Raw genomic sequence first — 24,004 nt, forward strand, 5'->3', positions numbered from 1 at the left:
TTAGAGGGGAGGATGCCTGCCCCTCACTTTCGTCCACACCCCTCCATTCTCTGGATACTAAAGATACCTGCGGGGTCCTCTTCGTCCCTGCTGACAAGGATTCAGCTCTGCTGTGGCCCCCACAAAACCTCAGGGCTCCACAGGCATGCAGAGGGAGGGGGATGCCTGTCTGAGCCAGAGAACCTTTGCCTTCAGGGCCCTGGGGCTGCACGTGCTTCTCTATGCTCAGGCTGCAGGGGACCCCAGAGACCCCGAAGAGGTGCCCTTCCTGGCTCAGCACCTGGGACACAGGCCTCCAACTAGCCCATGTTCAATACTGCAGCACCTCCAACCCCAGGACAGTCTCAGCCCAGCCCTCACTGGGCGGAGGATCCCGGCACCAGACCCACGTCCCACAGCCCAGCAGCAGGATAGGGTCTCCTGCCCAAGGCCCCCAGTAAGAATGATGGGGTTGCCCCAGGAGGGACCACGGCCCCTCAGGCCAGCAGGAAGGAGGAGATGGCTGGCAGAGGCAGGGACACTGCCCAGAAATTCATGTGTTGAAGTCCTAACCCCCAGTACATGTGAACATGACCTTATATGGAAACAGGGTCTTTGCAGATAATCCAGCCAAAATAAAGTCAGTCATTCAGGTCGGCCTTAATCCACTGTGATCATGTTGGTATAAACAGAGGGGCTTTGGACAGGGGCACACAGAGGGAAAACGCCTTGTGAGGATTGGAGCTACGCTGTCCAAGCCAGGAACTACCAAGCTGAAGGGAACCCGGAGTCAGATCCTCTCCGGTGCCCTCACAGCCCTGCCAACACCTAGATGTCAGACTTCCAGTCTCCGGAGCTGTGAGACAATAAATTTCTGTTGTTCTAGTTTGTGGCAGTTTGTTACGTCAGCCCTAAGGGATGGACACAGGCACCCTCTGCCCTGTTCCCCTCTCTCCAGACCATGGGGGTGGGGGTAGAAGCAGGACCCTTCACAGACCAAGGCCACTGCTGGGTGGTCACTTCTGGCCCTCATTCTCAGGGGCTCTGGCTACAGTTCTCAGCCCCCAGGGGTCATGGGAAGACGAGGACAAGGAGGGGCGGGAGTGTGCCCTCCCTGGAGCTGGTCACTGAGCCTCCCCCTGCTAGTCCTGGAGCCAAGAAAGCCCAGAAATAGCCAGACCCCACCCCTCCTCTGGGCCCCTCTCCCAGCCATCAGCAGTTTGAAACAGCCACTATGTCCCTTTTAATCTCAGTAGGGGAGGGACCTCAGGAAGGCCCAGAAACAGGACACTCGGCCTGGTCACAGCATCTCACCCGCATCCACGGGGCCCAAGCTGGCCCTTTAAGGGATGGTGGGCAGAACAGGCTGTGGGGCCAACACCCCAGTTCTCAGAGGGGCCTGGGGTTAAGCCCAGAAACAGCGGGGGAAGTGGTGGATGGGGGGCCGGGATGGCAGGATGCTGAGGGCAGAGCCCCCTCCCCACAGGTGGGGAGGAAGAGGAGAAGGGGAGAGCCCTCCTGCCTCCAGACCAGACGTCTGACCGCTGCATGGGTGGCCCTGCACAGGAGGTCCAGTGCCAGTCAAGGGTCAGCTCCAGGGACTTTGGTCCATGTTCCCCAGGATGGACAAGCTGCAGCACCATGGGGAGGGAGCCCTCCATCTGCTGAGGGCAGGAGGACCTCAGGCGGCCCATCCCCCAGTGTCCTGCCTCTGGCTGTGACCAACGCCCGCAAGGTTACCTCCTGGCCGGGCATCCAGGCTCTGCTGGTCACAGAAAAGGCCACAGGCCCAGTGGGGGCCAAGCTCAGAGCTCTGTGCATTTCCTGTGAAGGTGGAGGGGCAGCCCCCCCCGGAGCAGCCCAGGGCACAGTAGTCGCTGCTGCCACCCTGGGACTGCGGGGGAACCAGCCTGCAAGGGCCCACGGGGGCCCAGTCCTCCTGCGGCAGGTAGGCGGGAGGCGCCTCCCCCAGCTCCACACGTCCTGCAGGCAGCACATCTGCTGGGAGGCCGGTGCCAGTACCCCCTTCCTCCTCCAGGTCCGTTGATGGCCCCGTGTCCGCTGGGTCATAGGTGAGCAAAGCAATGGCCTCCTGGACATGGGCCTCCCAGGCTCCTCGCGGGGGGCCCACGCTGTCCTGGCTGGGCTGTGGACCAGCTCTGTGGGCCCCTATCCAGGTCTGAAACAAAACACCAAGAGGATGGATGGCCTCAGGCAGTGTGTTCAGGACTCACTGTGGGAGCAGCCTCCCCTCCTTCTCCAGGAAACTCTCCAGACATCCACACCCAGAGACCAAGAGCACCTGTACCCAGAACATTCTGTCTTCCCCCCATGGGCCAGCCCAGCCTCAGCACAGGACCCCCATTCCCTTTAAGTCCCTCCCCATGCCCCCAGCACAGGGTCTGATGCTCACAGAGGCCTGAACCAGGGTGCAGATGGTGGGTGACGAGGTGGAAGATACTGCTGCCCCAGGCACTGCCAGCAGCTGTAGAGCCCGGGCCCCCTCAGCCCAACTCCACTACACACACACACACACACACACACACACACACACACACACACCACAGGAGGTGCTATTGGGCCTAGAACCTGTGCGCCAAGGCCCAAAAGGGGTCCAGCAGACCTGGACCCCTCTATGGGGCCACAGGAGGCCCCCTATTTCCAAAAGGAAGCTGTTCCCACATGTAAATCAATGAAGTTAGAACACACTCTCTCACCATACACAAAAATAAACTCAAAATGGCTTAAAGACATAAACGTAAGACATGATACCATAAAATTCCTAGAAGAGAGCCTAGGCAAAACATTCTCTGACATAAATTGTACTTACGTTTTCATAGATCAGTCTCCCAAGGTAATAGAAATAAAGACAAAAATAAACAAATGGGACCTAATCAAACTTATAAGCTTTTACACGGCAAAGGAAACCATAAACAAAATGAAAAGACAACCTACAGAATGGGAGAAAATGTTTGCAAATGATGCGACCAACGAAGGCGTAAAACCAAAATATGCAAACAGCTCATGTGGCTCAATAACAAAGAAACAAACAATCCAATCGAAAAATGAGCAGAAGATGTAAATAGGCATTTCTCCAAAGAAGACATACAAATGGCCAAGAGGCACATGAAAAGATGCCCAACATCACTAATTATTAGAGACATGCAAATCAAAACTACAATGAGGTATCACCTCACACCTGTCAGAATAGCCATCATTAAAAAGTCTAGGGCTTCCTAGGTGGCGCAGTGGTTAAGAATCCACCTGCCAATGCAGGGGACACAGGTTCGATCCCTGCTCCAGGAAGATCCCACATGCCACAGAGCAACTAAGCCCGTGTGCCAAAAAAACAAAACAAACAAACAAACAAATAAAAAGTCTACAAATAATAAATGCTGGAGAGGGTGTGAAGAAAAGGGAACCCTCCTACACTGTTGGTGGGAATGTAAGCTGGTGCAGCCACGATGGAGAACAGCATGAATGTTCCTTAAAAAATTAAAAATAGAGCTACCATATGATCCAGCAATCCCACTCCTGGGCATATACCCTGACAAAATTCTAATGCAAAAAGATACATACCTCCCTATGTTCATAGCAGCACTATTCACAATAGCCAAGACATGGAAACAACCTGAATGTCCATCAACAGATGAATGGGTAAAGAAGATGTGGTATATATATACAATGGAATACTACTCAGCCATAAAAACAGAATGAAATAATGCCATTTGCAGCAACATGAATGGACCTAGAGATGATCATACTAAATGAAGTAAGTCAGACAAAGACAAATACCACATGAGATCGCTTATACGTGGAATCTAGAATACGACACGAGACTCACGGACATAGAGAACTGTCTTATAGGTTGCCAAGGGGGTGGGGGAGGGATGGACTGGGAGTTCAGGGTTAGTAGATGCAAACTTATACATATAGAATGGATAAACAAGGTCCTACTGTACAGCACAGGGAACTATATTCACTATCCTGTGATAAAGCGTAATGGAAAAGAATTAAGGAAAAAAAAAGAAAGCGGTTCCCTAGGTGGGACCAGGAGTCTCCATCGAGTGCCCCACATACCACAACTTCATCACTGTCCTGCCCCCTGGAGAGCCAGCTCATGGCTCCAGACCACCTCCCGAGGGGTCTAAATAACCCTGACAGGCGCTGTGGTTCTACAGAGAAGGGGCTGGGTGCCTGCAGCCCAGAAGAGGAGTCCAAGACCTCAGAACCTTTACCCCATGCAGCTGACAAAGTGCTCAGCTTTAAGCTTCAAATTATATTTCTGGATGACAATCTTGAAAACCAGACTCCCTGTTACGAGAGGAAAGGGCCAGGAGGAAGGCAGCCACACAGAGCCAGTGGGGGAGAACCTGGGCAGCGCAGGGCCGCAGACCCCGGGAAGCACCGCCTCTGTCCTCTGCCCAGAGTGAGGGGCCCGAGAGGGTGGAGACCAGGGACCAGCCGTGGAGCTCCTCCTCCCCCTCCTCCTGCCTGTGGAGCAGGAGCTACCAGGCCGGCAGGGAGGGTCCAATGGGCCCCCCAGGCTGTTCTCAGGTCATGGCCTGTGAGAGCCCACTAGCGCACCACGACGGGTGGTGGGGGGCGTAGGGTCAACTCATGGCTATCCAGGGGACTGGGAGGGCCCAGGCACTCCACAACGGCCACCAGAGTAGCCCAGGGACCAGGGAGGGCCCCACGGGTGGCACAAGACACAGACGTCTCCGAGTGAAGACAGCCCCCAAGCTGCCACCTTGAACTGACCATTTACCTCCAAGGGCTGCTGCAAACCAGAAAAGGCAGTGATGATGGCATGAGAAACTTTACTTTTTTTCCATCAGCGATAGAATCAGAGACACGAGAAGAAAAAGAACTCAGCAACAGAGAATAAAGCTAATTTTTTTGCCCGTTTGAGTCACAGTGTGTATATATACTACATATATACTATATATACCACTATAGATACCAAAAAAGCTCAAAGCACTGACAGAGGCCCCCAACCCTCGCCCAAAGCCCACATCCTGGGCAGGCCAGACATCTGGGCACCCCGGCCCCGGCCCCGCCCCCAACCCAGGCCCACCAGGTCACGAACCTGGAAGTCCCCGTTGTGCACACTGTACAGAGGCTGGAAGAACGGGCTTGGGGACGGCACGTCCTGGTACAAGGCTGTCTTCATCCTAAGGCCAGGAGACAGCAGTCAGAGGCCCAACTCTAGGAGGTCACTGCCGGGAACACAGCTCCTTCCAGGCAGCAGGGGCAGCCCTGCCCTGACAGTGCTGCTGCCAGGTTCTCCTCTCACTGGGTCCAAGCCTGACACCTGGCACCTGCGGCTCCCTCACTAATGATCCCACAGAACTGATTTACGCCAAAACATGGGTCCCTCTAGGGCAAGTGGTGATGGGGAGTTCAGGGGTGGGGGTGACCAGCTGTGTCCTCCACCTGAGAGGGAGACAGCACCTCCGGGAACGCCACCAGACTTCTCCCCGGGCACCAGATCTACCTGTCCAGGACCCACTGGTCCTCCCCTGAGGGTGGCACCCCGGGCAGGTCCAGATCAACCACACCAGCCTCCCCTGGAGCCTGGCCTGACTGCCCACCCCAGGGTGGTATCAGGGGCCACCAGTCACATCGAATCCGCCCCCTCACTTTCTCGTCCTGAGACCCTGTCACTCCCTCCACTTTGCTCACACAACCGCCTCCCTCTGGACCCCAGCGCTGGCCACCCTGCAGGTCTTCCTCCTCACTTGTACCATGAAAATTCATTCTCAAAACATAAACCAGATCACACTCCGCGCAACCAGACTTCAGGCGCTTTCCTTTGACCCAAGGACAAGCCTGATCCTTCCCTAGCCTTGGGCCCTGCCCAGCAAACCCCCACCCAGGCTGCCTCTGTCCAACCCCCTCTCATCCTCTCCACTACCCATCCATCCGTGCCCAGCCGGTCTCCTGTGGGATCCTCTCCTGCGGGACGTGGCCCCTGTACCCCCTCTCATAAGCTGACATGTGTGATGGCTTGTTTCAGGAGGGTCTTTGTGTTCATCTGGTTCTCCGTGGCATCCACCAGGGCCAGGAACAGGGCCCTGTGGAAACCAGATGCCCAACACTGTCGCCACAGAACCACTCAGCAATGAGCCAGCGCCAAGCACCTCCAGAGGCAGGAGACAAGGGCTTAGGTGACCTGGCCTCAGTGACTTTGGGTCCCTCCAGGGCTCTTTTGGGCCACACTGCCTGGGCCACCCCCATGCACCTGGCAACTTGGGAACTCCCCAATGGTCCGGGGCAGAGGACTGAAAACCACTCCCCATCCAGGAGCGTGGGGGGAGGGGTTGCAGGTTTGGGCCCTCAATGCGCCGTCTACCCCACACCCACAAACACACACACACACACACATGAACAGCTGCTGACACACATGCACACAAAAATTCTCACACCCACACATACACTCCCACACATACATGCACACACTCCTACATACACTCCCGGCTACCGACCTGGGTGACAGCTTGAACAGCAGGTAGGTCAGGCTGGACAGCAGGAGAAAGATGGACACAGCGACCAGGGTGCTGTCGGGCTGCCCCAAAGCTGGGACCAGGAGACCTATGGTAGGAAGGGCCCAGGGCTGTGTTCCTCCAAACTGCCTAGCAAAGGCACCCAGACAGGGGCTTCGGGCCAAAATGGAAGGTTTGTGTTGCCTGCGAGACCACCATGGGTGAATCACGCACCCTGGGCCTCGCCTTTCCCATTCACAAGGTCACCAGGGTCCAAGACCCTCTCTGGCATCTCTGTGCACAAGGGTCAGCCCAACCCCCCAAGCAGACAAGGCCAGGCTCGGCCTCCAGAGACAGCAGCACTGGCCTGGCGTGCAGCCGGGCCACACTCACTCCAGGGAGACCTCGCACTGCAGGTCCCTGGGAGGCCCAGTGCTTGGTGGGTGTTTCCCCTTCACACATCTCAGACCTCCAGGGGAAGACGGTCAACGGCCACGACCGCCTCAGAGAGGGGGTCCCAGGAAGGGGAAGGGGGGCCCCACTCAGACTCCTGAAGGCAGCACCACGGCAGCACCCACCTCGTCTCTGGGGGGAGGGGAAGTGGGTGGGCAGGCTCCAGTCGCTCCACGAGCCCTCGTAGCGCTCCTCCTCCACGGCCGCGTCCTCCAGCGTGGCCATCTGGACACGCAGCCGGGCCTCATAGGCGGAACCAGGGTCCAATTCTGCGGCTTCAAGTTTGAGCTGGGTCGCCCCGACGATGTGACCCTTGTGCCGAGCCCGCTGTTGAGGACAGGAGGTGCTGAGGGTGAGACTGGGTCCGTCAGCCCTCGAGGATGTGCGCACACGCACGGGCACACTCACACATGGCCACACGCTTACACGCATCCACCTGTATGCACACTCACCCACACAGGCACGCCCACCACACCTGCACGCACATGCCCTTGGCCCCCGTCACTCCCCTCCTCATCATTCCAAGGGGACATCACCCCAGGCGGGACGAGGAGTGACCCTGGCTGCTGCTCCCAGCAGAGAGAGGCCTCTAGGGTAGGCAGACCCAGCCTTACCTCCCAGGTCTCCTCCTGCCTCTTGAAGGCCAGCTCATAACTGAGGAGTGAGGCCAGCGGCTCCAAGGCAGGACTGATGCTCCAGGTCAGGACACAGTTGTCAGAGCTGATGTTGCTCTGCAAGTCAGAGGGAGGGTCCAGCTTCACTGAAACAGAATGAAGGCACATGAGGGTGTGTGGGCCAGCGCACCCAGGACTGGGGCTCGGAAAGAGTCCCGGGAAGGACAGGGGGCGTGGCCAAGGCCCTCTCAGAGCAGGGGCCCCACTGGCAGACGGGTCCAGAGAAGAACCCGGCGGGACGAGACAAAATGACTTTCTCTTGCCCCTGCAGCCAGATAAGGTGAGTTTCATATCTAAGCTGCTGTTGGAAGTTCTTCCTAGTCTCTTACTTAAGTCCTTCCTGCTATGACTGAAGTAGACTCCAAATGACTCAAACTGTGGCTCCTGCCCCGACTCAAAGCCCTGCACCTTCATCCTTCTCCAAAACCCTACCCCTCTGGCAACCAGTGGGCCTCCCCTCCCGGGGGCCCTGCCTGCTCCTAGCCCTGGATCAGGAGCACTGACTGGGCTCTGGGGGTTACGGGCGGCAGACTCGTGTAGCTAGGATGTTCCCGGCCAAGCACTCGACCCAGGCCTCACCGTATCTCCGAGGTAGGTACTGTGGATCCACCAGGCTGACCTGCTCCTTCCCAGAGACGTGACGGTGGAAGGTGATGGTGAAGTTGTCAGAAGGCACAAGCACCTCCTCAGGGGGCAGCTCCACGGTGCACACGCTGGCCCGAAAGACGCACCTGTGCTTGCTGCCTGGCGCGTGGTTGCTGGGAAGGGCATGTGTCAATACCAAAGGGCCACCGCACCAGCCCGGCTCCCTACCCCCACCCCTGCCCTCTTCCCCCTGCCCTCCGGCCTCACCTGGTGAAGAGCAGCCAGGATCTGGCCCCCTGGCCCAGCTCTGGGGCAGACCAGTGGCAGTCAATCCTGAGGATGTTGTTGCTGTGGCAGGTGAACGTTCCAGGCCCCGGCCCTGGGGACAGTGACGGTTGCGAGCCCACAGTGGCTGCTTTGGGGCAGGGCTGGGGGAAGGGGAGGAGCGGGGGGAGGGTCTGGCAGCCGACCCCTCTAACAGGGCAGCCCCCAGAGAATGAGCCCAGGAGAAGTTACCATAGGCAGGGCTGGGAGACCCCCAGGGGATGGGTTCTGAGCCATGTAACCTGGGTGGGGCTGAAGCCCTGGCTGATCTCAGGAAGACAGGCACCCACAGCCCAAACCAAACCCTTCCCTGTGGAGTTTGACAGGGACAGTCCTGCCCCCAGCTCAGCACCCACACACCCCACACTGTGCCAGCCCTCACCTCCTTCATCCCCCAGGACAGAGATGTCCAAGCCGACCCAGGCGCAGATGTAGGTGCAGGTCAGGAGCCAGGTGCCCACCTCGCGCATCAGGACCTCACTGTGCACACTCCAACCTGGAAGGGGCTGGGATGAGGGGCTGTGTGGGGAGTGCCCCCCGTGGGTGCTCCCGGGAGGGGTGCTCTGAGCAGGTCACCACCTACACCCTCACCCTGTCCCGTGAAGGAGGCGGAGCACTGCTGTCCGAGAGGCACCAGCAAGAACCTCAAGCTCAGGCCTCCCGGGGCCACTGGACTCTGACTCAGCCAGGCGTCCAGGTCTGCCCAGCAGGCGCCTCTCTGGGCCTGGCCCCCCAGCCCTGGGCCCAGGTCCCCTTCTGCAGGGGAGGCAGGGTTGGGGGAACAGGGTCGTGGACAACAACCACCTGGGCCGACGGAATGAGGTGCATCCGCCATGCGACTTCCCACCAGAGCCACGTGGGGCGGGGGGGACAGTCCCTGATCACTGACAAGGGAGCGGGCCCCTCCCATCCTGGTGCTCTGCCCCAGGAGAGTGGAGGAGGACGGCAGCGGAGTGTCCATCCGACAGCCAGCACCTCCCTCACTCTGTCTGCCACACACCTGTCCCCAGGTGCCCTACAGAGGAAAGCACCCCTGGGAGCAGGGCTCTCAGTGCAGGGGTGCCAGCCCAGGACCCCTGGAGATGCGGGCTGGGTACTAGGAAGCACCTGGGGGTGAGCAGGCCACCGACACCCTGTCGCCCCATTTGCAGCTCCAGATGATACACTGATAGCTTCTCCGCAGGAAGCAGGACCCATCTGGTTATGCAAGCCTGATGGGTGATAAGGAAGCAGACGTGCACAGACCACAGCACGGAAGTGCTCCAAGAGCCACATACCCTCACCTGGTAGCAGACGTGCTCCCACCCCGCCCCCCGCAGTCTCTCTGTGGACCCATCAAGGTCAACAGTCAGGATGACCCCACCCGTCCACCTACCACAACCAGCTGGAGAGGCTGCCGCAGACACAGGATGGAAATGGGCAGCCTGGCAGCAGCTGGCTCTCAGGGTGCATGAGGACCAGGGTCAGAGGGAGCACCAGGATGGGGGCAGCTCAGGCACAGCCAGCACTGCCCGGCTAAGAGCTGGCCCAGGTTACAGGGGGGACGGCCACTGCCCCAGCAGCGAAGGGACGTCTGCACTTGCGAGACCTGGCCACGGTCAGCGCGGCCAAAGGCTGACTCAGGAGTGGGTAGTGAGTGGGGAGGCTCCAAGCTCAGCCAGCCCTAGGGGAAGGCATGGGGAAGACAGGACCCACACAGGACTCTCGTGTGAAGTAGCAGGCCAGGCCCACTCTGGGGAGAGGTGGGCAGGGCACACAGCAACGTGGCCATCTAGGGCGAGGGCCCCTGCTTTTCCTCTGCACAATGCTTCCGTCCAAACCTGGGGAGCTGGGCAGGGCGGGGCCGCCACCCCACTACGGACTAGGAGGCCGAGGCCCAGAGACACCAGACCTGCCGGGTCATGAGCACCGGTCACCTGGCCTGAGGCACATGCCCCACCAGTTCCCACACCAGCCTGTGAGTTCCTCTCTCTCCAAGGTTCCTTGGCACTAAGGCAGGGCCACCCCCATCCTTGGCAACAGACACTGGGCCAGGTGGGGCAGAAACACCACCTGCCTACTCCCTGGTCCTGGAAGAGGCCCCAGAGAGGCCTAATCATAGCTCTGACGAGACCAGGTCACGGGACGGCTGTGACTGCAGGAGGACGGGACCCAGCATCTGGCCCCTCGGGCAGAGCCGCCCCCTCACAACTCTCATCCTGCTGGGAGCCTGGCTGACATGTCCACCCAGCACCACCCCTTTCCATCAGGGCCATGGACATGGCCTTCAGCACACACCACTCTGGTCCCTTCTCAGAACCCCATCTTCTCCCTGGCCTCTGGGTCAAGGTCTGGCCCCACAGCTTGCCTGCCCTCATTTCCTGGCCCACCACGAAGTCGCAGGCTGCCTTGCAGGTGGACCCCTGCCTTGGGACCCACAGACGCTGCCAGCCCCAGGGTCAGGTCTCCAGACAGACTTCGTCCCTCCGCTCCGAGCGCTCACTTGCTGCCAGGCGAAACGCCAGGCCAGAGCAGGCCTCTGTCGTGGGGCTAGTACATCACAGGGCGCCCTCCAGACTGGCTTCACGCAATTACTGCACACACTTCCTGTCCCCTTTCACACAGTCTGTATTTTTTCATGGTGAGTCAAGGGTACCCCGTTATTCTCCCTGCCCACCCCAGAAGCTGGCAGCCACAGAGGGGGATGGGATGGAGGCTGCTGCTTCGATGGACGCTTATCCACCACTGTCCCCTCTGCTGGGGCAGGAGGAAGAAATCCAAGTCCTGGCTCCCCAGAAGCAGCTGGAACCTGGGGGAGACAGGGACTGAGCTGGAAATGGGAGCAGGGGCAGCTCCCACTCCGGGCCCCACGCGCGCATGTGGGTGACACCTGGTACCATGGGACCTGACGCTGTGGGGCAGAAGTGCTTGAGGACTCTGCTTCCCACGCTGGGGAAGGGCAGGGAGCAGGAGAGGTCAAGGCCAGCTGCGGAGAGCCTGGAGAAGGCACCACGGCACACTTGCTCCCTGCCTCCAAGAAGGCTGAGCCGGACGGCGCCCGCCTTGGTGGGGTAGATGTCCAGGAGACAGGGAAGGGCCAGGCTCGAGCCAGGAGAGAGGTAAGGGCTGGATGCAGAGGGGCCTCAGGTGGACGGGGACACACGTGGTGGGGCCCAGGGCAGAGGGAGGAGGGCTGAGGGTGGAAGTTGGAGGAGCACAGAGAGGACCTGAGGGGCCTCAGGAGGAGCCCTTACACGGTCCCCTCTGCCTGGCTGCCTTCTGCATGACGTGCCTTCACGAAGCCCCCGAGACCCCCAGGCTGTCTCCCCAGCCAGACCGGACACCCCCGAGCCAGGCCCAGCCAGCTTAGGACAGGGGCGGGGGCGGGGGCGGGCAGGCAGTAGCTATGGGCACAGGCTGGAAGAAGGACGTTGACACAGGCCTGGGGCTAAACGGGGAGAAGCGATGCCCCTGCTCGTCCCTCGCCGGCCCCCTGCAGCCCTGGCATCAAGGCTTGGTATGCGCCGCCCCTCCATCAGGCTCCTCCAGGACAGGAACCTGATTTATGCTGCATCCCCTGCACCCAGCCCCTCACTGTGGAAGAAACATCCTGAAACCCCCCCAAAGTCCACCTCTGCCCATGGTAGATGGTGCTAATGCCGTGAGCCCCTGGGAAGGGCTCTAAAACATGACTTGAGTGGAACCCTCTCCTCCCCTCTCTCTGCTTGGCTGAGTGGCTCTCCTGGAATCCCACCCTCACCCGCTGCCCCGCCCACAGCTCCGAAGCAGATCCACAGACTCCTGGTTCCTCTTCTAGGGTAGAGAAGGGGCTTCACCAACCCCAGGACTGGACCCCAGCTCCACCTGAGGTCGTCACGGCTGAGACCACCTGGCCGCAGAACACCCACTCACTTGTCCCCACAAAGGTCAGGAACTACAAAGCTCAGTGCCTTGTCTCTGCCCAGAGGCACCTGTGACCCCTACAGGCCTGGACACGAGAGCCCGGAGTCCTGTGCTCAGCACTGCAAACCTCCTGTCTCTGGGAGATGCCCAAGGCCAGGACACCAAAGGCGGTAAACCAGGGCGGCCGCCCAAACGCTCTGCCACCCCTCCCTTCCGAGTGTGGCCCCTAGGTTCTTCCTGGGGCCTGGGATGGTGGGCCACCTGCCTCTGTCTCCCGAAGTTCACGCTGACCTGGGTGGTTGAGAAGCCCAGATTATAGACTCACCTTCCCAGGAGCATCTGCTAGGTCCCATAGCAAGTCTGACTGGTCCCCAACCCTCCAGCCCTGGAGGTGACTGATCACCCTACCGCCCCTTGCATTTGCAACAAAGTCCCTCACCCTGATTTGGGAGATAACTGCACAGTGACGTGAGCCTCAAACAGCAGGCTCACACAGGCCGCCCACATCTGAAACCACGAGAACAGCCGAGCAGCTGTCCCAAGTGGGGGTGAGAAGCGACTGTCACCCCCGTCATAAACCCTACCATTCACTCCCCAGAAACGGAAAGTTGCCAAATGTGGACTTTTGTGACCCATCCATTGATTGGCGGATGAGGGTCTGCTGTCTTCCTCTCAAGAAACACCATTGAGATGCATTAAATTAGCACCAGGAGGCGAGGACCCCGACCAGGCACAGAGCATGTCTTGTCTCCTAGGGTTCCTGGGAGGTGCAGCTCAGGTGATCCATGAGCGCTGGGGTGGGTGGGGTATTAAACATAAAAGTGCTGCAGTCTCAGTTCAGGAAGGAAATAAAAAACGGGAGTCCCCTTTGACCTCAAAGAGGCCGCTGCTATAAGACGTTAGGCGCAAGTCCCTCCAGATCATGTCTAAGCTCTAACAAGTGCACATTTCATGGCCTTGTTTCTCACTGTGAGCTCGTGGCCTCCTTGCTGCTCTGGCTCTTTTCAAAACCTTTCTAGGGAAGCACATAAAAACCCACCTCACGCCTTTACTGGTGATTCAGGCCACAGTTTAATAATCCGGCTAATGGACATTTGGATTGCTGCCTACATACGTTACTTCAATTTAATCGTCACAATTATATATAATTGACATATTCTATTAGTTTTGGGTGTATATATGCTATTTTAAATGAAGGTAGTGAACAATTCCAAGCCTGAATCTTTAATCACCGGGATGAGTACTGTACAAAAAATGGGCAGGGGCGGAACTGTTGGGTCTAAGGTGGACCGTTGTAAAATTATGACAGATATTGCCAAGTGGCTCTCCGAAAATGTGTTAACTTCTACTCCCACCAGACACCTAAGAATGCCTGTAGCCCTGGGATTTCCCTGGTGGGTCCGGTGATTAAGAATCCGCTTTCCAAGGCAGGGGATGAGGGTTCGATCCCTGGTTGGGGAACTAAGATCCCACATGCCACGGGGGAACTAAGCCCATACCGCAACTACTGAGCTCATGCACCGCAACTAGAGAGCCCATGTGCCACAACAAAAGATCCCGCAGGCTGCAACAAAGATCCCGCAGGCTGCAACTAAGACCCGACTCAGCCAAATAAATAAATAAATATTTAAAATTTAAAAAAAAGTGCCTGTAGCCCTCACCAACTGTATATGTTATCAGTCTTTTAAATCTCTGCTAATCTGATAGGCAAAGATATTTCAATGTCGTCTTAATTTGCACTTCCTTGATTATCAGTGAAGATAAGCATCTTCTCATATACTTATTGGCTGTATGTTCTTTGGGGTACCAAATAAGGTCACATTTCAGTGTGCCAGCGTTTAAGTATGAGTGTGCATGTGTGTATTCTGTGCATCAAAGCATCTGGGGCAAGGTCTGCAGACCCCAGAGCTGGTTTCCAGAACCTAGAATCTGAGAAATCAGGACCCATGGAGAGATGGAATCAAAGGCTCAATCTGCGAGACACCCCAAGAATGAGCAGCGACATAATCATACTTCTTTCTAACATTTAACTTCAATTAGCTTGGCCCCTCTCTTACCTATTATAAGCACACACTTTGATACTCACTGGAGCCATCCCTTCCTTAGTATCCTTATCAGAGAGCTTCCTTCTCTCTGTCAGGCTAGAGCTTACTACCTTGCGACCAGCAAACCACACACCGCCCACACCACAACCCCACAAGGACTGACCAAAAACGTGACAAAGCTGGGAAATCATGGGCAGTTAGATGCAGGAAGAGGCCAGTGCCCCTTTGCCCAGAGAATGTCCTGATGGCGCAACCTGATGCCCCGCCGCCTCCCATAACAGATGAAGAGAAATAGGAAAACAACAACCATGATGGACAATACAACCAGAGTCACCAAATACCCTTTTAAACCCAGCCCGTGCAAGAAAAGGCACAGACAATACACCATTGGTCAGACATGTCCTAAGGATGTTACACGTGAAGCTACATAAATCCTCACAACTCTGTGACATAAACCAGAGGTTAACAAACTACAACCCACGGGCCAAATCCACCCCACCCTTTAAAAAAACCTTGTGAGCTAAAAACAGTTTATACAGAGAATTCCCTGGCCGCCCAGTGGTTAAGACTTCACCTTCCAATGCAGGGGGTGCAGGTTCAATCCCTGGTCGAGGAGCTAAGATCCCACATGCCTCATGGCCAAAAACTCAAAACATAAAACAGAAGCAATACTGTAACAAATTCAATAAAGACTTTAGAAAACGTTCACATCAAAAAGAAAATCTTAAAAAAATAAGATTTTTTTAAGATTCCCCCAGTTGGGGAACTGAGACCCCACAAGCCATGCCTTGCGGCAATAAATAAATAAATAAATATAAAATAATTTATACATTTTTAAATGGTATACATTAATACCATTTAATGGTTTATACATTTTTAATGGTTTTTTTTTGGGGGGGGGGAACATTTAAAGAATTACATGACATGTAGAATTACCATGAAATTCAAATGTCAGCGTCCAGCTTCACTCACAGCCACACTCACCCCTTCGTGTTGTCTGCAGCCACTCTCACGCCATGACAGCAGAGTGGTGGTGACGGGGCTTCCAGCCCCTCCTCTGCCTGCTCACAGCTCAGCAGTGATCTTAACAGCATTTCACAGGCCACCATACAGTTGTATCACAATTTTTTTTTTTGCTTCCTATGAGTACACACCCATCATGTCAAAATAAGAAAAGCGGGCTCTCCATGTCATGTTTTTAAGGCACAGGGCAGTGTGGAGTATTCTGTCAGCAAACTGGATGGCAGAGGAGTGTCTATCACGCAACGACATTAGCAATGGTGAATGCTACCAGACGCAGCACTTGCCACTGGCACGAGTCTCAACATAAAACAGAATTCCTTCAAAAAAAAACCACAAATGAGAACGAGGCAAACGAATTATATTTTTGAGTGACTCGTCCTTAACCAAGCAAGGAAAGCCACTTACTGATGATGACTTAATACTTAATTGTGTCTGATCGCAGCAACTAAAGAAGTGTATCCAGGGACTTCCCTGGTGGTGCAGTGGTTAAGAATCTGCCTGCCAATCCAGGGGACATGGGTTTGATCCCTGGTCTGGGAAGATCCCACATGCTGCAGGACAACTAAGCCCGTCCACCACAACTACTGAGCCTGTGCTCTAGAGCCCGTGAGCCACAACTACTGAGCCCGCATGCCACAAAGTAGTTGTGACATGTGAAGCCTAGAGCCCGTGCTCCGCAACAAGAGGAGCTACTGCAATGAGAAGCCTGCACACCACAATGAAGAGTAGCCCCCGCTCGCTGCAACTAGAGAAAGGCCATGCACAGCAACAAAGACCCAACACGGCCAATCAATCGATCAATCAACGTTCACAGCCTGTAAGTCTGTACTGCATTATTCACCCGCAAACACGCTGAGGAAAACATCTGCATATCTCACCACACTGCAACTGGTGAATCCACAAGCAATGTCAAGGGTGAACCTCCTCTGCTCTCGCACCCTGTACCAGTATGAGGAGACGCATGTTTGCAACTTTGATGATGAGGAACACTAACTCTGAACCTCAATTATGCAAAAAGGTATCTATTCCTTTCACCAGTGGACCTGCATTACAAAATATTATAGGATTACATTTTGGATTTCTTTATAAGACTTTGTTTTCTTATGTTTTCCTAGATTTTTGACTCTTGACCCACAAAACCCAAAATACTTACTACCTGGCTCTTCACAGAAAAAGTTGTAAACCCCTGAAATAGACTATCATTAACTCCATTTTACACAGGACGAAACAAAAGAGATTCAGCAACTGGACAGGCAGGCAGGCTGACTTGAGAGGACAAGATCTTCACCACTGAACCACCCTGCCTCCAACCACAAACGAAAACGAGAACACGCACTTGAGGAGACAAAACTAACAGCACAGGGAGAAGACACTGAAGATAACACCCACAGAATAAAACCACATTTGCAAAACCAGCACAAACTGTTCTGAAACGGAACCAACTGGACACAATGGGCTCAGGACCTGGTCAACAGGTTCTAACAACAGGAAAACATTGTGACCCATACAGATTAATAGTTTCTTGGAAAGATAACGTTTCAAAAAAGTAAAAGTCTGTATCAAAGGCATAAATTTAAGTCCCATTATTTCAAAAGTGAGACTTCATTATTAAGGGGTTTGGCACAGGGAACTATATTCATTATCCTATAATAAACCATAATGGAAAAGAATATGAAAAAGAATATATATGTATAATTGAATCACTATGCTGTACACCAGGAACTACCACAACACTGTAAGTCAACTACACTTCAGTAAAATAAAAAAAGAGAGAGATCTGGAAAAGCAATTAAGTCTGAGGCCCTCAGCAAGAAACCAACCCACCAATAGCCAAGACCCTGTCCCCTGCTAACCCATGGTGTCATTTTTCTCTTTAGAGTAGAAAGGTGGACACAGAAAGCATAAAGTGTAAAAAACATACTAGCGAATAAGTTTAATGCAATCCTAGGAAACAAGAATACACATAATAAAGAAACTGAAATCCATGTTATTAGCAATTTTGTAACCAGTTTGGCCCTAAGTATAGCAGTCAGTTTTGGAATCCTGTTTTGGGGTTTGATGTCTACTTCTTAAGGCATTTAAAACACTGAGAAGGTAGATATTAGGCTTTTAGCTTTAATTAAATATTCAGAATAAATTCTGATTAAATAAGTTTGCAATTAACAGTTAAACACTGAGGGACATCTAAGGTACTAAACTAGTAAGCTTTACTTCGTTAGTTGTGCAAACAATGTAAACATTTAAGAGTGTCAGCTGACGGTGAGAGAATATCAATTGCCCAAATAACGTAAAAGAGGAAGAACAGGACCTTAAATGGGCTGCCCGTATATGTGGATGCTGCTCTCCACACACACAGGCTCCTGGACATTAATGAGTTAATTCACCAACTGGGAGATGGGCTCCATTTCCTGATCCCTGGGCCAGCCACCCTAAAGGGGTTAGCTTTCCACCACACCAGCCAAGACCCTCAGGACAGACAGTTCACACTCGCAGCTGGGAATCCACCCTGGGGAATAAGGTAAGCAGATGCTGACGCAGCTGGGCCACCCTGGCCCTAGTCCCGCCAGCGGTGTCCACACTGAGCATTGCAGCACTTGTAGAAGGTGGTCATGGGCTCATCTGCAGAGCGAGTCTGAAGCTGCATGAAATAGGCACGAGGGTGTTCGCATTTGGGACATGGCTCTGGAAATGAGAAAAACAAACAAGTCACCCACGTTTATTTAAAGAAATGATGCTCATGACCAACATGCATGTTAGAAGCAGGCGTTACGTGAAAGACAGCAAAGACACCCCCCAGCTCATCTGGAATCCCTTGCCCAGGGTGCCCTGCACCACGATTTAAGGTTTCCAACAGCAGTACCATTCCCACTGCGCTCTCACACTGAGGCAATGAGGCCTGCGATCTTGAAAACACTCCTCTCCATGGGTCCCTTTTCTTCAAATCTGGCTGAAGACTGGCTAGAAACACCACATGAAAGGTGACACAGCTGCCATATGCATTATGGGATCCATGCCCTGCAGATTCCCCTAAGAAGTGCATCTCCACCACCCAGCAATGGACAGGCCCTCTCATCTTCCCAAAGGAACTCCCAGAGCACAACATATCCATGCCCCCTTGAATTTAGGGATCCATCTTGGCAGAAGTTCTCCAGGCTGTTCTTATCAAGATCTCACCACACATCCCACATCTTTACAAAGTGTTCCAAGGCATATATTTACTTCCACTGAGGTCTCAATTTGAGAACCTTGCTCTTGACGGAAATGCCTTCAAACACTCTCAAACACCATTTTGGTATGTAGTTCATCTCCTAATGACAAATTCTGCCAATGCTAGATTTTTAACATAGCAGATCTAGATGTTTTTCTCTGGGGGAAAAAGACAATACTGATCACACATTAGCTCTTCCTCCTTTCAACACAGGTCATGTCTAGGGCTCCCTCTCCTTTCTGGTCACATCTATCTCTATCAGAAATGAATCAAGGGACTTCCCTTGTGGTCCAGTGGTAAAGAATCTGCCCTCCAATGCAGGGGACACAGGTTGGATCCCTGGTGGAGGAACTAAGATCCCACATGCCGCGTGGAAACTAAGCCCATATGCCGCAACTAGAGGGAGAAAACCCACACGCCATAACTAGAGAGAAGCTTGCACGCAGCAACGAGAAAAGATCCCACGTGCTGCAATTAAGACCTGACACAGCTAAAAAAGAAAAGAAAAGAAAAGAAAAGAAAAGAAAAAAGAAAAGGAAAGAAAAGGAAAGGAAAAGGTTTTCCCTCTCACCTGCAGTAGAGTCAACATTCTCCCAGGCAGCTGCTCCACCAAGCACATCATCCACTTCTTTCAGCTTTGGATACTTCCGATTTGTTACCTAATAAACGACAGCAGGCCTTCAGGCTCTCCAACTAAGTGAACGGCACAAACTTGGGTTACCAAACCATACCTGCCCTCAAGTGTCTCCCCAGACTGCTTCCTTCCTTCAACATGGACTGGAAGAATACTAAATGAAAGCAGAGTTCCTGCTGTCACAGAGCAGGGTGATCCATCAGAATTTAGAGGATCCACGATGGGGATGTCCCCAAGAGAAGAGAAAAGATCTCTGCAAGGACTGGATGAAGCAACAGAACAAGAAGGAAAAAATAGCTTAGATGTGACCCTCTTCTCCCACACCTAAGATACTTGGTTACCCAAGATAAGAGAACCAAATACAACTGAAGCCAAAGAGGAGCCCGGCCACTCTCCCCAGGCAAAGAGTTTTCTAACTATTTGCCAAGTTATACCAGACGTCCTTGAAATGTCACCCTTCGCATAGTTTCAGACTCTGAACTCCCACAACACAGCTATACGGTAGGATAGTATACAAACATTAAGAATAAGGTAGCGCTGGGGGCAGGGGGTGAAGGGGAAGCTGAGACGAAGCGAGAGAGTAGCACAGACATATATATACTACCAACTGTAAAATAGATAGTCAGTGGGAAGTTGTTGTATAACAAAGGGAGTCCTACTCGAGGATGGACGATGCCTTAGAGGACTGGGGCGGGGAGGGTGGGGGGGACTCGAGGAGCGGGGAGTCAAGGAAGGGAGGGAATACAGGGATATGTGCATAAAAACAGATGATTGAATTTGGTGTACCCCCCCCAAAAAATAATAAATAAATAAATAAATAAATAAATAAATAAATAAAAAAGAGGAAGAATAAGGTAGCGCCAACTTACTCTACTTCTAAAAATAAAAGGTGTTCTAAGAAGGAAAGATGAATTTCGAGGGTGAGTAGCAAATTATAATACAGTGTGCATCACTCACGTAAGAACATCCAATACGTTCCAGATGTTCAGATTAGAACATAAGAGGGAACAAAAGTGAAAAATCCCTACCCTCCTACAGCTTATGTCCATTAATAAACAAAGCGCCTAAGTAAATAATAAAGCGTATGGGAAGGCAAATAAATCCCATGGAAAAAACAAAATTAGGGGAAGTTGGATAAAACGGAGGAAGAGGCTGCAATTTTAAATAATCCTTTAGGTAAAGACACGAGCAACGAGTGACACGGGGACCTAGAGGAAGAGCGACCAGGGCGGAAAGCCGTGCACAGGCCCCGGGAGCAGTGCCCATACCGGGCGGGAGCGCCTCCGAGAGGCTGGCGTTGCGGGCAGAGAGCCCGCCGAACGCGAAACGCAAGCAGAAAACCGGCGGGGAAGGTTAGGGTCAGGCCCGGCGCCCCTCGAGAGCTCGGCCTCCGCGCTGCGCGTGCCGCGCGGCCAGCCGGGGACCACCTTGCGGGTGACGTTGTGCACGTAGGGGCAGGTGTTGCAGGCGAAGCGATGGCAGCGCTGCCCCTCCTCCACTATCAGTCCGTTCCCGCAGCCAGGACAGAACAGCAGCATCGCGGCGACCCGCGCAGCGCTCCCGGCAGCTCCCGCGGCCGCTCGGCGCCGGTGCTCCGATGCGCCGAACTTCCATTGGTCCCGACAGCCGCCCCGCCCCAACCAGCCCACCAATAGTCACGCCAGCTTCCCTCTCCCAGGGAGCACAGCGGCAGGCCGGCTCCCAACAACTCACTTCTCATTGGTCCTCGAGGTAGCCCCGCCCTTCAGCCTCTCGAAGGTAGGGCTGCGGTGGCGATTCCCGCGCGTGCGCACCCCGCCTCGGCCGCCCGGAGCTGTAGTGCGGGCGGAACCTGCACGAGGCTAGGCGCCCTGGAGGAGGCGGGGGCCGCGGTACGGCCGGAGCCGCAGGAGGACGAGGAGGACGAGGAGGAGGCGTTGCCGCACTCTGAGGCGGTGGACGTGTTCCAGGAGGGTCTGGCCATGGTGGTACAGGACCCGCTGCTCTGCGACCTTCCGATCCAGGTGCGCGCGGGCCGGGGCTGCCGGGGCTGCCGGAGCGCGGACTGACCCCAGGATGCCTATGGGGCTGCGGCCAGAGGCCTTGGGAAGGCGCCTCCGGGCGTAAACGGGGGTCTAGGCTCCGGCCGGACCTGGGGGCGAGCGAGGCTCTGGCCTTGGGCGCGGAATTTAAAAACCCCACTAGTCAGGACACATGACGTTCCAGCAGTGTTTTTAAAACTCAAAGTTGGTGCACAAAAGTCTACGGCAAACAAAATAATATAACTTTCAAATAAAAGATCCCTGTTACCGGCTTTTCCTTTCTCCTCAGCCTTCGGTAAGTTTTGGCACAGTCCTGTTTTAAAACCCTTGTTATTGTGCCCATCGTGGGATTTTTAAATTAACTTCTGTTGTCTTAGCGGTTGTACTGACATGTTTATCTTACCACCTTTTGGTGCCCCAGTCTTGCCTGAGGCCCTGGATCCTGAAGATTGGGGGGCACTCAGGCTGGACGCTCAGGCCCAGTGTTCCTACCCCCACCTGGCACCTGCCTCGAGGAGCCAGGGGCTGTTCCTTAAGGCGATTCATTCTCCTTGCCTGTTTCTCCTGAGCATCCTTCCACTTAATAGAAAACATGGGTGGGACATGAGAATAAAGTGCTTAAAAACTGGGAAATCCTAACATAAAAGCGAGAACCCCCCAAAAAGATGTGGCACCACTTTTTGAACACCATCAGCTTATTTTTCTTTGTTGTTTGGTGTGGTGAAGAGAGCTCTCACCTCCAGCCTTGGTCTCTTCTAGGTTACTTTGGAAGAGGTCAATTCCCAGATAGCACTAGAATACGGCCAAGCAATGACAGTCCGAGTGTGCAAGATGGATGGAGAAGTTATGCGTAAGTGCTGCCCTCCCACCTCAGGCCGTGCAGTCTGAACCTTCATGGGAGATGTTAACGGGCTGGTCAGTGGAAACTCAGGGCCATGCCCAGGGGTGTTGGGGCAGCCACAAGCTTGCCCTGCCTAGACTTGAGCCTGAGGAAGAAAACAGGGCTCCACAGAGCTTCTGGGTACCTCTTCTGCCATCCGAGGCTGTGACTGTGGATTCCCACCACAGATCTTCTTCCATCTGTGCAGCTGTGGTTGTCGTCCAGAACGCCACTGTCCTGGACCTGAAGAAGGCCATCCAGAGATACGTGCAGCTCAGGCAGGAGCGCGAAGGGGGCATTCAGCACATCAGCTGGTGAGTGGAGCCACGGCTTCTCCTTGCAACCCTTCCAGGAGCTGGACTCCACATGAGCGCTTCCTGAATGTGAGCCTTTTCATCACCTGGGCTCTGCTCCAGAGTGCTGCCTGGAGCAACGAGCTCCCTGTCCCAAGCCTTCAGACAGGGCAGGTGCTTCTGTGCCTGCAAGCTCTGCCTCAGCTGCTCTACATCTACATCACCCCACCTGCGCAGCTGGATATCTTCAGGTGGGGACACCTTAGGGCATTTCCAGTGTGTCTGGAAGTGGTTTCCTTGGTTACAGATGGTGCAGCTGCCAGCCTCACCTGGGTGCTCTCATGCCCCGTCTCCTTCTGGATCAGGTGTCCCGTTGGCTGCGTCCTGGTACAGCCACCTGTTTCATTAGCAACGTGCATTTGGCCCCAGCCACCCCATGCGTCCCTGAGAGCAGTGTCTCCTTGTACCTGCCTCAGGCCTGGTACACACGAGGTACAGGGAAAGAGCTTGGAAGAGGAGGCTGGCAGCCTCAGGCCCTGCAGAGCTGAACACCTTGAGCCCTCCTCATGCACAACTTCTACATCCCAGCTGCCCTGCTCACCCTGTTCGTGGTTTACTGAATTCCCATCTTGCAGGTCCTATGTGTGGAGGACGTACCACCTGACCTCTGCAGGAGAGAAGCTCACAGAGGACCGGAAGAAACTCCGAGAGTAAGTTCAAGCTACATCTTGAGCTGCAGGAAAGTATCTGGTCTGTGCCCCTCTGATTCCCCATGCCCTGCCATAGGGCTGGGGTCCCCTCCAGAGGCTCTTAAAGGAAGAAGCAATCTTAAATCAGTTCCTGGGGAATGTGTGAGACCAGGAAAGTCCCTGGTTAGACTGAGGCCTCTCTGCCAGGAGGATGGGAGGCAGAGGAGCAGTGGAAGGGGCCCTGCCGCTCCTCACCAGTGGCGGTTCAGGGCTGCATAGAGCCAAGGGGAGAGAATTAAGAGTGTGCGTGGCCCCTGCCACCTCCTCGCCTTCGTGAACACCATGTTCTTCCCACTTGGTCTTTTTTGTCTCTCACAAGCCTCAGGTAAGGAGTCATAAATGTGCCCTTCTACAGATCGGACATTCTGTCTTTTCTTTCTCTTTCAGTTATGGTATTCGGAATCGGGATGAGGTGTCCTTCATCAAAAAGCTGAGACAAAAATGAATCTCCAGACATGGACAACTCTGCATGCTGGTGGCCAAGCTCTTCCCCAACGGGAGGAAGCCTTGGGCCACTGTGCCCGTTTCCCAGAAGAGTACTGAGGTAGCCTCACCCCAGCTGGACCTGCCTGGACTCTCAACATGAACCCCAATCCCATGGCGGATCCCACAGGGCTGTGGGCCTGGCCCTGTATACAGAATAAACCTATCTGCTTCTAAGTTCAGAAAGTCAAGCCACCATATAGGGACAGGTGGGACGGGCACCGCCCCTAAAAGTGGGGAGGCGAGGGCAGAGAACGTGCAGGCGTGTAACACAGTCTGGATG

At 54.5% G+C, this 24,004-nt stretch overlaps 3 protein-coding genes across 3 annotated transcripts; 1 reads left to right on the top strand and 2 right to left on the bottom strand.

The window, feature by feature from the left end:
• Positions 1–446: 446 nt before the first annotated feature.
• IL9R (interleukin 9 receptor) lies at positions 447–12,761 on the bottom strand. The gene is made up of 9 exons (XM_057750449.1): positions 12,711–12,761; positions 8,886–8,999; positions 8,447–8,558; positions 8,174–8,352; positions 7,535–7,680; positions 7,046–7,247; positions 6,471–6,576; positions 5,072–5,156; positions 447–2,158 (listed from the first exon to the last, which is right to left on the bottom strand). Exons 1-9 carry the CDS (start codon positions 12,736–12,738, stop codon positions 1,661–1,663), a joined length of 1,470 nt encoding a protein of 489 aa, XP_057606432.1. The 5' UTR covers positions 12,739–12,761; the 3' UTR covers positions 447–1,660.
• A 4,793-nt stretch (positions 12,762–17,554) lies between these two features.
• POLR3K (RNA polymerase III subunit K) lies at positions 17,555–20,915 on the bottom strand. Its single transcript, XM_057748396.1, has 3 exons — positions 20,723–20,915; positions 19,233–19,320; positions 17,555–18,135 (listed from the first exon to the last, which is right to left on the bottom strand). Exons 1-3 carry the CDS (start codon positions 20,831–20,833, stop codon positions 18,008–18,010), a joined length of 327 nt encoding a protein of 108 aa, XP_057604379.1. The 5' UTR covers positions 20,834–20,915; the 3' UTR covers positions 17,555–18,007.
• A 156-nt stretch (positions 20,916–21,071) lies between these two features.
• SNRNP25 (small nuclear ribonucleoprotein U11/U12 subunit 25) lies at positions 21,072–23,913 on the top strand. Its single transcript, XM_057748397.1, has 5 exons — positions 21,072–21,298; positions 22,076–22,166; positions 22,405–22,510; positions 23,125–23,199; positions 23,626–23,913. Exons 1-5 carry the CDS (start codon positions 21,257–21,259, stop codon positions 23,681–23,683), a joined length of 372 nt encoding a protein of 123 aa, XP_057604380.1. The 5' UTR covers positions 21,072–21,256; the 3' UTR covers positions 23,684–23,913.
• The last annotated feature ends 91 nt before the right edge of the window (positions 23,914–24,004 follow it).

The sequence above is a fragment of the Hippopotamus amphibius genome, chromosome 9 (assembly GCF_030028045.1).
Source record: "Hippopotamus amphibius kiboko isolate mHipAmp2 chromosome 9, mHipAmp2.hap2, whole genome shotgun sequence".
NCBI classification, from domain to species: domain Eukaryota; kingdom Metazoa; phylum Chordata; class Mammalia; order Artiodactyla; family Hippopotamidae; genus Hippopotamus; species Hippopotamus amphibius.